The 13052-nt window shown below is 39.4% G+C and overlaps 1 protein-coding gene across 10 annotated transcripts; it reads right to left on the bottom strand.

Moving 5' to 3' along the window:
• Nucleotides 1-967: 967 nt before the first annotated feature.
• samd9l (sterile alpha motif domain containing 9 like) lies at nucleotides 968-12949 on the bottom strand. Of its 10 annotated transcripts, XM_053443017.1 has the most exons (7): nucleotides 12773-12949; nucleotides 12445-12681; nucleotides 12130-12194; nucleotides 9954-10014; nucleotides 2741-8564; nucleotides 1783-1947; nucleotides 968-1379 (listed from the first exon to the last, which is right to left on the bottom strand). In XM_053443017.1, exons 4-5 carry the CDS (start codon nucleotides 9955-9957, stop codon nucleotides 3970-3972), a joined length of 4599 nt encoding a protein of 1532 aa, XP_053298992.1. In that variant the 5' UTR covers nucleotides 9958-10014; nucleotides 12130-12194; nucleotides 12445-12681; nucleotides 12773-12949; the 3' UTR covers nucleotides 968-1379; nucleotides 1783-1947; nucleotides 2741-3969. The 10 variants fall into 10 exon arrangements, 8 of the variants coding, with proteins under 8 accessions (XP_053298992.1, XP_053298995.1, XP_053298991.1 ...); XM_053443020.1 differs by having other exon boundaries at nucleotides 968-1947; nucleotides 12445-12694; XM_053443016.1 differs by having other exon boundaries at nucleotides 968-1947.
• Nucleotides 12950-13052: the final 103 nt, after the last annotated feature.

Genomic DNA, 13052 nt, shown 5'->3' with positions numbered 1-13052 from the left:
TACAATTTCAAAATGGCCTCCCACCATTTCGGTGCTCGGGTCCTAATAATAATAATAATAATCCTTACAGTTTCAAATGGGCCTCACACTGTCAGTGCTTGGGCCCTAATGAAAAATGAAACATAGAATTCATGATTTAAACTCCAGTCCCACCTTAACACAACATGTGGCAAGTGTGACAATTTGTTTTATAGGGCTTTAACAAGGTGTGACAGCCTAACTACTTTAACAGGGTAAAAAGAACGTAGAAACCTCAGAGAGAGCCACATGTGAGAGTTTCTTCTCCCAGGATGGACAGAAGTGTAAAAGATGTCAAGTGTAAAGGAGAACATTAGCAAGATAAGTGTATTTGCAGCATTGATTAGAATAAACACTTTGTCGCACAACTGAAGGTCAATGAAATGATGGATTATTGGCAGTAATGGCATCTGAGGAGAATTATTATATATCAGGCAGTGTCATCAGGCTTGTTGTTCAAACTTTAAATAAAAAAATTCACATTATGTATATTTGATATGTAGAAGTACAGTATTATTAATATTAATATGGCTCACTGGATATCAGAAGTACCAATTGTGATTCATTTACTCAACAAACTCTATGAAAATGTATTTGAGTTTTAAAAATCAGAGCCGCGACAGCGAGGTGGACCACAAAGGCTTCAGCCTGGCAGAGAAGCTCAGCCATTTACCAAACAACAACGATATGGGAGACATTAGCAGCGGTGCCTGAACAATCCCCTTTTTTTTTAACATTTGCACTTTGGTATTAGAGGAGGAAGCATTAAGAGTAAATAAAAGCAGAGCATTATTGACTAACCTGCCTTTCACATCACTTGGTGGAGGATGGAGAAGCTCAGGAAGCCACTTGTGTCCTTGTGTTGTTTTAAATTTGTGTTCTGTTTTAAATCTTGCACTAAAATGTTTAGCACACATACAGATGATATTAGATAAAAATAACAAAAGGGTTGTAGGTGGTATAATATTTAATCACAGGAATGACATTTAATTCATAGCATAAAAATATAATTTCAAACCAGGGGGGCTAGTGCTGCTGATCCCTGGGTCCTGGGACAGAAACCAGGAGACACACAAAATCAGAACCTTTAGCTGCCATCTGCTGGAGATACAAAGTTAAATGGTGTTTTTAACAGAAGAAGTGAAGCATCGCGTCTGTGGTTTGTTCTCTTCGCCGAGGCATAAAAGAAGACATTCAGCAATAATTTGTTTCTTCACTTACAAGAAGAAAAAAACATCATGTTCTGTTGAAAAGAGCTCTGTACCAATTGCAATGCTGTTGAGAAGGAAAACTCCATGTGCTAGACCATCCTCCTCCTGTACTTAGAAGAATTGGTGAGAACCGTAAATATTTGCATCAGCCTGTAAAGAAACAACCTTTACAACTTTAACACAACAGATCAAAAGTAGGAAATGACAAAAGCATAATAATGATTGTTCTACAGAAACAACTAAATAGTACACGTTTTTGTGGATGTTTTAATGTGCTAGGAACTAAAAAGTAGCCTGTGATTATTTTATATATTGACATATACCATACACCAGGTGATAACACTTTTGTCTTATTACCCTTTCACATGAAGCAACAGATCAACCAAAGAACCATGTTCTCTTTTAAGATTTCATTTGAAAAAACACATTTAAGTTTTAGAGACTTGAAGACGTTACACATTCCTTCCAATACAAGAAAAAAAGAAACCATTTTTTATTTTCTCTTGATGAGGTGTTCCGAACCTCAAGTTGAGAACAGCTGCATTAGACTCACATGAGGAGCCATGTCTCGGTTCCAGAGAGTCAGCGAAGTCCAGTTAAATACAACAGGAGGGAGGTGTAATGCTCCCCGAGGCCAGAGACAAGGGAAGAGGCCAGTGTGGTTGACAGCTGCAGGTACTGGTCAGCAAACAGCAGAGGAGCCACAGTTGTGTTCATACTGAACAGGAATGACACAGAGGACAAACAAATATGTTCCACATAATGAGCATGACAGAGAAAATGATGTCATGAGAATGTAATTTAGAGCGTGTTCCATCTTAAATGAAAAGCACAAACCAAAATATAAGCTCCTTTGTTTACACTTTATTGAATACCATATCCATATTTATATTTTGATTTCTATGCGACACTTTAACTTTTAAATTCAGGGAAGAAGGGTTTTTATTTTTGATGTTTTGTTTCACCAATTATCTTAACATCTAATGCTCTTAATTTGTAAGGTGTTGTTAAGCTGTCCTTATGTTTTTTGTTTTATATTTTATCATAAAAGAAAAGTGTGGCAGAATGACTTATTTAATTTGTTTCAGCTGTCGACTCTGAAAAGTTTGGTTGAATCTCATCTCTCACACATTTGTCCTTTGTATTTAATACCTGTTTTACCACAGGGCAGTTTGACGTCAAAGCTTCTGAATTATCGTGTATAGAAGCAACCGATGACTTTTGGAAAATGGTTTGAACACAAATGCTCAAACGCTGTCAAATCTGCTGCTTATTGAAATCAAGCTTGTTGATCATTTAAAAATTTAATTTTATCATGAAATGCCAAAGATTTCTATCACTCTTGACAGAAAATATTGTATAGGTGTTAATATTCAAGAGTAGAATAAGCCGCAGCTATCGCCAAAGCCACAGTTAACTTATAATAAATGAGGAACGGTGTCGTCGGGCTGTTACATTCAACTTCCGGGAGATGAAGTGTTTCTCAGTAGCTTAATTGAAGCTGGAGTTACCTTAGCTAGCTGTTCGCTTGCGATTAGCTACGACACAGCTCAGCGCGGAGCTTATATTTGGCTGTTTCCTCCAGAAAAATTACGTGGGAGCAGCGTTTAACACGTTTTGTTGAAAGACGGGAGCAAAGAGCGTTTCAGACAAAACACGATGTTTACAAGGGCGTCACAAGCCTGCTGAAGCTAAAGCTACCAGAGCAGCATGCAGGCTAATATTAAACTAGGGCAAGCACACTGGGACAAAACGTGCTGCTGCGACTTTCTGCTGTGCTGTAGAGAAAGATAGAGCGGTGATCATCTGTGGCTGCAGCAACAAAACCAAACATCAAAATCGTTTCCTCTTTTCAGACTTAAACATACATTCAATATTTAATGTTGTTAAATATTCCCTGTGCTCGTTTAACCCACAACCAGCCTTGAGGTTGGGGTTTAAAATTGATGAATCTTATACATTTTCACATAATTTTAAACTTTATTATTTCTTATGACATTCAATGCTCGATAGTGCAACTGGCTTAATGTGCAGTTTCATGTTGAGAACAGGTAGCATTCCATAGCTTGCATAGAATATATTCAATATCTATACAAACACATCGCAAGAACATTCTTTTCAATATGTAGACAGACATTTATTCAAAGATGTTTCATTTGCATATCAATATGTACAGACATTGTATCGAATTGAACACTGTTTTATTCATTTGTTTTTGATACATCTTTGACTAAAATGATACAATTCCCATGAAAAATATATTTAGCTTCCCTTCTTTTCTACATTGTATCTTGGAAAGCATGAAGGAGCGAGTGTACGCTATCGTGAACAGGTGTGAACTTCAACCCATCTGAAGTTCATCCACAAACACTCGGAAATGACAGTTCTACACACAGATCTTAAAAATACATAATTTCTATAAAATCACAAAGTAGCACATTTTGGTGAAATTGTACTTTTTTCAGAAATGTTTGTATATGTATAAACAAAGAATGACAACATTATAGTGGTTGTGTTTTGAGTACACTTATTACACTGTATACAAGTACAAGAGAGGAAACATGCAAAATGTATCAAAACATTTTATATCTTGCAAAATTAATTGTTTTACAAATAATTTCCTGCTTGACAAATGACAAAGGAAACCTTGCGTGTTTTAATTCCCAATCAAACTTGTCTTTCTCCTATTACTACAAAGCCCATGCTTTGGTAAATGACAGTTTGTTTTTGAACAACGTTTCTATTTATTTACAACGATGTTGTAGGCAACAGGACCTTTGAAGGTGAACCCCAGGTAGAAGGTGATGTTTTCATTGCTATGAGGAAGTGAAGGTAAATGAAGCGGCATTATCCTGAACTTCTGTTTCTGAGGGCCCTCGAGGTACACCACTCCATCATCAGTCCATCCAGAAACACGTTTCAACAACTTGGCAATCTCAGGCTTCTTCCACACCTCACCACTTAACCACTTCAAGCGCTTCTCAGAGAGAGATGTCACCTTTACGAGTCCTTTTAACTTTCTCTTGTGGATAAATTTATCCAATCCATTTCCACTGCCCAGAAAGAAATGGGTGTAAAGTCTTCTCTTCCGTGGAGGAATGTCTTTCATCTTGGTCCAGTATCCTTTCTCCATGTGTTGAACAGCTGATTGGACAACTTCATATTTGTTTTCTCTCTCAATGTTTGTGTCTTTATCCTCTGGCCAGAATAGTAAGGTAAGCAGGAACAAGGAACTTGGTAGACATTTCTTTTTGTCAGCAGGGAACTGACGACAAAGGTCCTGAAGGACTTGTAGAGAAAGAACTTTCGGAGCCATCGGTGACAAGCAGTTCAGAGTAATGCTGGCCAGTGTGTAATTCACAATATCACGCTGGTCAAACTTTGATTTCAGTGGATTGCTGGGGTAGAGAGATAGGATTTTGTTTAGAGTATCTACTGCACCCTTCTCTTCACCTAGCTTAGAGAGGATGGATGTGACGTTACCCCCGCCAAGCCGATAGATGACCATGCGTTTTTGTATAGGAGTTAGATTGGTTGCGGTTGACTGGCCAGTTTGTAGAAATGTTCTAGAAGAAGCATCACTGAAGTACCTTCCAAACACAGAGGATATATTTGCCAACCATTTCAGTGGATTGTTAATCTTCGCCTCAGGACCTAAATGAATCTCATCTTCATCTACACCAGCATCTGTCTGGAAGTAACTGAGGTCTCCTGAAATCCACTCCAAGGCATCATCCACTGTCTTGTAAAGCTTTTTCAAACGACCATGGAATGGTTCCCAGTCATCTTTAAGTTCCTCTGGAATGTGATCACTGAACAGGTACTTCAGGCATTCTCCATGGCCTCTGGCTCCATTTGCGAAAAACGGCAATGAAAATATCAGTTTGAGCAGGTCGCATCCAACTTCAACTTCCGCGAAATATCCTGAATTGTTTATGTTTTCCTTTTCTGCTGTAGCTGCTCTCTCACAATCTTGAAAACACTGCATGGCTTTCAGTGCAGTCTTCACAGCATCTGCTGTACTTTTGGCAGTGTTCGGTTTGGAGTCATTGTCAATGGCTTTGCGTTTGGCTTGGAACCATTTTTTGTACACCTGTCCTTTTGTGTCAAGTATGTAAGAGTTGTTTGGCTGCTGTCTTGCTGCCGTCTCTGCCCAGTGTTCCGCCTCTTCGAACATTTCATATTTATAATGAAGACGAGCAAGTTGTTGTGCAAAGAATGGATCATCATGGAAACGCTTAAAAGCTTCCTTGAGTAACTCAATTGCTTTGTTTGGATGTTCGTTTTTACACACATGCTCAATCAGAGGAGAGAAAAAACTGTCATATTCATCTCCTTTGCTTATTCTGGATCTCCTTATGAGAAGTGCTTTCAAGAACGACTGATATTCTTCCTTTCCAAATCTGTGCTCGAAAAGCACATTCTCACAGAGCAAATTCATTGCCAAACCACTGTGGGTCTGTTGGCTTCCAAGAAGTTGTTGGAGAATTTCCTTTGCAACGAGTGGGTGAATGATTCTGATTGATTTAATGTGGGTCTTGTCATCTCTGAGGTGACAGAAGACGAGTTTAGCCTGATCACTGAGCGATCTCTCAAACTCATACTGGTGAAACCTTTCCATTGACACTTTCAAAGCTAGCAAGGCTTCGCAGTGGGACTGAGAGATGAATGAGTTTGGAACGTAACTGTTAAGTAGTGCTACATAGTTAACGAGGCGAGTGACAGGAGATTCATGGTCAATGTCTTGGAGCAAATTTTTCACAAACTTTTGAACATAATGATCAGTGAATTCTTCACTCATCAGAACAAAAGTCAGGATGAACTGATCCTCGTATTGTCTTCCGAGATCCTTTCGTTTTCTAGCAAACATTCTCTTCTCTTCAGCAGACAGCTTGTGAGTGACAGAGACATTTTGTAAGGGAGACTCCTTGCATCTTCTCTCTGGATCATAGGATCGACTGCAGCTCAAGAAAATGAAACAAGGTTTTCCGTACTGGAATTGTTTGCTGTTAATTGCAACCTCTAATTCATTCCTGAGATCATCTAGATATTCTTTGTCTGAGTCTTCAATGAGGAGCAGCACTGGAAGACAGCTCTGTGGATCCTTTTCTTCATATTCTCTTAGGTAAACAGCATGCTGCGCAACGACCGCAACCGAGTATGAAGGCTTCACAACTGCACACCTTAGGTCTTTCCTGTTTTTCCACAACACTTGTCTTGCCACAGTACTTCCACCACTTCCTGGATGATGGTAGATGGTTATACTCTTCACCGGAGTCTGTTCTGCATTGTACTTCAGAGCATTCTTGAGAAGTTCAGAGACATCTTTATAAGCATCTCTTTCAATTACCTCTCCAACATGCTTGTGTTCAGCAAGCCAGAAATTCAACCAGGTCACTCTTCCACCACGGAGGAACTGCTGTTCAACGTTTGCTTTCTCCTCACTAATGAAGTGTTCGGTTGTTTCATCACAATGATTGACAGTCAGAATTTCTAGAGAAGCCATCTCTTCCTCTTTGTTTGTCTCAAGTTGGCAGATCCCTTTCACAAAGACAGGCAAATGTTTGCTGGTACAGGCTTTTACAGGTTGTACATTCTGCACGGTTGCATTAACATGACTCATTTTCATCCCAACAACACTGAAGTTGTTCACGGTTTCTGTTCCACACGATCCCTCTGCAAAGCTTTGCCACCTCAGGAAGTTGTTCTCCGATTCACAGATGCAGATGATGTCTTCATGGCCTTCCATGTCTGTGAAAAACTCATAAAAGGTGTGCAACAATGGTTTCTCAACTGGTGATGTGAGAAGAAAAATGACCTGGAATGCCCCTTTTGGCAAGATATGTTTACAAATCGAAGACACAGATTCCCTTAAGAGGGTTATTTTCGTCTTGATCCAAGTCATCTCTTCACATGGTGCATCATTTCCTTTGAAGTCAGAACGGCCATTACAGAAGATCCAGCTAGTTTGCTCAAAAAGATGCAGGTTGCTAGTGAACTCTTTGATGCTTGTGTCACTGGACTTATTGTAGCTCTGCAGTGAATGCATGTTTGCAGCATGATGCTGAAGGTAACTGTTGCAAAGACCTGATACCTTTGATTCAGGGTCAAAGTCAAACACGCAGAATATCTTCATGTTAAGCAGCCAGTCAATTTGACTAAGATCATCAGGTTTGAATTTGTTTGTGACGAATATTAACCATTTGTCATTTTCAATTAACTTCTTCCCACTCGTCATAAGCATTTTGAGTTTCCTTCCAAGGTCTTTGCTGACCATTGGAGCATTGTTGAACTGATTTCTCTCTGCTTCTTCTCTTTGAGCATCACGATCCTTGACTCGCTGGATGAATTCACTCAAATCTTTGTCCAACACAGGCTCTGTTTTTGAACCCACCCTCCGTAGAATTGATTCCTTTTCGAATTGCACTTTATTGGCCGACTCATTGAAGTTGGGCAGACGAACTGCATACCACTTGCTCTTAACAATGCTGATTAAAGGTACAATGTCAACCTCCACCACATACATCTTTTCTGTACTTTCTCGATCCATGACCTCAATAAATCTTGGTGGTCGCACACACTGGCGCACATGTTCCGCGTCAGATGAGAAACTCCTTTCAATGTAGTCCAAAGCATCTACATATACGTCCCTTTCTTTCACAGGTATGCCAACTACCTCACCGTGCATGTATCCTGTATCCTCCCTGCTGTCCATCACACCAAAGTGTATTGTGCCATTAGATCTGATATTCATGCAGCCAGTTGCAAATTTAAGAACCTCTTTGGCAAACTTTGCTTGGAGCCTCGGGCGATCCAATCCCGCAGCTACAGTTAGGGACTTAAATTCATGGCATGGATGTATCAAATTAAAAGCGCCTGACTCCGGTTGCAGGACCCTGTGCTTTACATATATGTGATCAACCCCCTCTTGATCAAATGGTCTTGGTTTGCAGTCTTCCTTTGTCTGTCTCTCCTTTAAGTCTCCCACATGAACTTGTGTTGAAGGTGCTTCACTTGTAGCTTGATATTGAACTGATTTTTGATCGTTATTCTGCTCCAGCTCAGTTATTTTAGCAATGTCGGGTTTTTTCTTCTCCTGTGACTTTTGCTGGGATTTGAGGAGCTCATCTCTTTTTTTAATGATCAAATGAGCAGGGCCTAACTTCATGCAAATCTTTGTCTTCAAAAAGTCCTCATCCAGTGTCAGAAGGATTTCTCCATCTACTTCTTCCTCAAAGAGCTTTTTTATGTATTTTTCATTCACACCAATGGATCTGAGCCAGTTGCTCACTTGAGTTTCAGTCCAATTCTTGGGTGACTGCCCAAGTTCATCTGCTAAATAGTGAGAAGAGACACAAAAGCAATAGGTTTAATTACGTATAGAATAAAGAGATACGCTATAGCTACCCTACATAATACAAACACGTTTTTAATTAGCAAATTTAGACATCTTTGGTGGTAGTGCATACTTAGTGAGTTAGTCCTTATCTTAAGTTTTTTTTTTATTTCCCAACCCTGTCTATGGACTTGATGGACTATGGCTTCACTTAAACCTGGAGCAACTTTAATCCAATTAAACCGACATTTTATTACCTATTAAAACACAAGTTTTTTTATTTGCTCATACAACAGACACATGGGATAATTAGCATTCATTTGAACTAATGTTTCTGTCCATTCTACTAGCTTTGGTCTGGTCTCCTCCAATTTGAGCAAAACATGACTCAAGCAGCTTAATGTTCCACCTCATCCACCAGGCTTTGGCTGACAATGAAGTTGAGGAAAATTAACAGTGAAAATGAATCAGAACACTACAGTTGTTGTTTGTATAATGACAACAGTGACCCTTTTAACATTACACAATTGGAGTCTCACTAATGTAAAAATATCAGTATTTCACTGTGCGTGTGAATCTTAATTTCCATATGAATAACACCAGGAGATGGTGCATTATTGTTCTCTGCTACACGTACATTGGGCCTAAAGACCAAATTATAGTTGGGTTGTAGGCACGCATAAATGCGAGCAAGACACGCAACACGCCCCTTTCGTGCCCTCTGGGGGCTTGCGTGCGTCTGCCAATTTTTATAACTATACGACAAAGTGACTCGAGCCTCACGCAGCCCGCAAGGCTTGTGATTGGTCTGCTTACTACATCCCGTCCGGAGTCTACTTTCCCGGTTTCATGCCCCACAATACGCGGAAATCACAGAAGATTTAGAAGAACGAATATGGAACAAATAGAAGAGCACTTGGCAGAAGAGATCCAAAAGTAGGACCACTTGTATAACCCGTCACTGACTGGCCGATTTGTCCGCCAGAAATAGGCTATGAGGAGCCGGAGTGTCGATCTAAATAAACAGTCGACGAAGAAGAAGAGGTCTCTTCTTTGTGTGTTTTGTCTTCGACAAACAACGTTACTCCACCTAGTGTTCTGGCTGTGAATTGCATTGCAACACGCGCAACACGTTAGTGAAGTATAAACCAAAACGAGTCCGTCGATGCAACTGTGTGGCCTTCCGCGGTTGCAGTCGCAGGACTATAATTCGGCCTTTAGGATGAAACTTGTTTTGTCTATGTTACATGCCTATGCCAAAAAACCTAAATCATAAAAAAAAATTGTGTGCCTTTATTATAGAATGTTGTGTTTTAGTATTGAAGTAAAAACAAAAAAGAGACTCATAACTCAAGATCTTATAAAATATTACTTGTCAATCCACTCACCCATGGTTTTCTTTCTTTTGTCTTCACATTAGCAATCTTGCTGTTTACTTATCACCAGCTTCTGTAAATAAAGATGCACACTTCCAATTACTCAATTATCATGTTGAATTCAGGTTAATGTTTGGTTAAAAAAACTGGCTCACAGGAAGTCACCTACTAATAAGACTTGATGGTGAAACTATTACACTGTAACTTTACATTCCGCAATGAAATGTTACAAATGTTAAGCTAATATAGACATCAGTATTTTTGATTGAAAGAATATTGTGTTAAAGTTAACAAGTACAAATAATTTTGATAAGGATCCCCACAAAACTAAATTAACAGTCCCCTCTGGTGGACAGACTCAGTAATGGTGACACTAAATCAATCCATCAGGTGATCAATACTATAAAACCTAATGCTGCTCTGACATGGTAGCAAACTCAGTTGTGTGGTGTGAAAGATTATTACTGCCTCTAGTACAACAAATGTACTAATTAGTCTGGAGAGTTGACTTTTTAACTAAAACAAATAAACAAAGTTATGTAGAAAAAGAAAAAAGGGAAGGGAGAGACTCTTAGACACTAGGAGTTGAAAAGGGCAAATATTTGATATAACATAACTAATGGATATTTAATGTAGACTTTTTAAGAATTCTACTTGTTTTGAGATTAAGTTTGTATAAGGCTTGGATTAGGACAGTGGTTCTCAAACTTTTTCTGTCATGCCCCGATCGCTCCACGCCCCAACAAAATGATGACAAAAGGGGCCAAGTTTAACATGTGTATTTACATAAAATACAAATGAACATTAAATCCACATTACTTTCAGGAATTTCTGATGTGCAAATAAAAACCCTTTTTCAAACAACTTTTTCTGACATTTGTCGCTTTTTTCAAAAAACAGTGCCATAACTTTGCTTAAATTCAACTTAATTGAAGTACTTTAGGTGACATTTATCACTGCATTCCTCCATCAGTCTGTACTTTTTCAACAATGTAGAAAAAATAAATTCAATTATAATCACTTTGTTACAAAGATGATAAAGCTCAACCAAAAAGAACAAATGCATGTGAGTGGGCTGTAGTGTTTCTAAGTGTCTTCTTAATTTGTTGGGTCTGGTAAGAGTTTTCAGGGGGAAAAAAGCATGTACCATTTTTGTATATTCACAAATAAAATAAAATGTTTCACAATTGTGGATTCCAGGGCAGGGACATTTTTACATGTATGAACTCTGACACAATAAAACTTGGGCAAACTATAAATAGAACAGAACATCAAATAGTCCATTTAGAGTGTAATATTGTACATTTATGTAGATCATTGCTGTGTATTGAATTAAACTGAGATAGGTTTGTTGACACAGCAGTGTGTGTATGTGTGTGTGTCTTTCTTTAGTTATAAGGGCCACTTTTGGTTCAAAACCATCATTGTGAGGACTTTTTGACTTTGTGAGCAATCGAAAGGAAATGAAAGTGATGACAGGTTCAAATGGCGCAGAATAAAGTTAACCAATTGGGTGGGGCAGTTAAGGAATGTGGGTGGGCAGAGTAGAAACTTGGCTTTTCTGACAAATTTCCCAGTCCTGCATCAACATGCCGTATTTTGAATATAAGATTGTTGTACCTGGGTGTGCCTACATTCACAGTGATGACAGAGCCAGACCTGTTGTTCTCCAGAGTATGTTGTTAGTGTAGGAGCCAAATTAAACTTTATGTTGACTCTTATGCTATATTTCTTTATTAGTACGTGCATGTGTGTGTATGTAAGAATGAATGAGTGACACTGTGTCCGTAGGTGTTTTTACCCCCACCTAGAGGACACCTGAACTGGACCTGGGAGGCTGAAGGTGGAGCCCAAGGGGACAAGGCTTAAGGAGCCAGCAGCCAGAGCATCTGGGCGTGGCTGAGGAAGGCAACAGTTTTTTGACCAAGTGCTGTTACGTTTGCCAGGGGAACTGTGCTCTACGAGAGACTATTTAGTTCAATGTCTTTGAGTATGTTTCCACCAACTTGTAATCCACCTTTCTGCAATAAACGGTCCAAGGGACCAACTGAACTCACATCTACTCCTCATCTTTTCTACACGCGTCCGAACCAAAACCGAGCTCAGCCACCAGTAGTATTAAAATAGAAATTGCTGCTACAGTTAGTATTAAAGTACAGAAAAAGACCTAACTCGTCCCTCCACTCACCTATGGGTTTTCTTTCTTCTGTCAGTGCATTACAAACTTCCTGTTAGCTTGTCACTACCATCAATCTATAAAAGAAGATGCGCAGTTAGAAATAATACATGTATGTAAGAGCATCCGCTGTAGCAACAGACTGTTTATAACACCTTTAAAAACTGTATGGTTTAAACTCTGGGTTGTGACGTCTTTGCTAAGGAAGAGGAAATTCGCCTGGTACGGACCGGTACGGACCGGTACGGACCAAGAAGAAATCAAGAGTCAAACATCGGTACAGCACTAAAGAATGGAGTCAAGCTAAAGGGCGGACATTGTTCTTACCTTGGATAAACTCTTCTGGAAGTCCGTTTTTATCCGTGTGTCGCCCTGGATCCATTTAAGAAGCATGTGGTCCGTTGCAGTCTCGAAGCTTCCTCTCCCTGTCGCCCCTAGAATGTGCAGCGCGCCAGTTTTCAGAGCTTTATGGTAAATGTGGAAACAGCTCCATTGAGACTTTATGGCTCATTTTTCTCTTCCTCAAAACGACACAAGTTCCAGTAACTGGGAACTGCGGGGAAACTGGAGATAAAACCTTCACGATACCAGAAAACAGACAACACATCTTCAAAGAATTCAGAATCAATTCGAGAATAAGAAAGCGTGTACTTACGGTTTTCAAAAAATGTAAAGTTTCCGGAGTAAAGTGTAAAAATTGTCACCAGTACTGTCTCAGATGAATAAAACACTCGCTGATCTTGAACTGGTGGTCAATGTAAATATAAAATGGGAGGGAGAGACGGAGAACCCAAAAGCCTGGGGTGGATTTTTCAAGCCGTTCCCAGTTTCGTTTCTGTGGAAATTGAAAAAAAAATCTGGACCGAACCATCTCATGTCAGCTGGAAGTGTGCAGGACCATTTATTGGTACATTAATAATAAAAATAGGTTTTAA

The sequence above is a fragment of the Pleuronectes platessa genome, chromosome 16 (assembly GCF_947347685.1).
Source record: "Pleuronectes platessa chromosome 16, fPlePla1.1, whole genome shotgun sequence".
In the NCBI taxonomy this organism is placed as follows: Eukaryota; Metazoa; Chordata; class Actinopteri; order Pleuronectiformes; family Pleuronectidae; genus Pleuronectes; species Pleuronectes platessa.
This window is presented reverse-complemented; position numbering and strand designations above follow the sequence as displayed.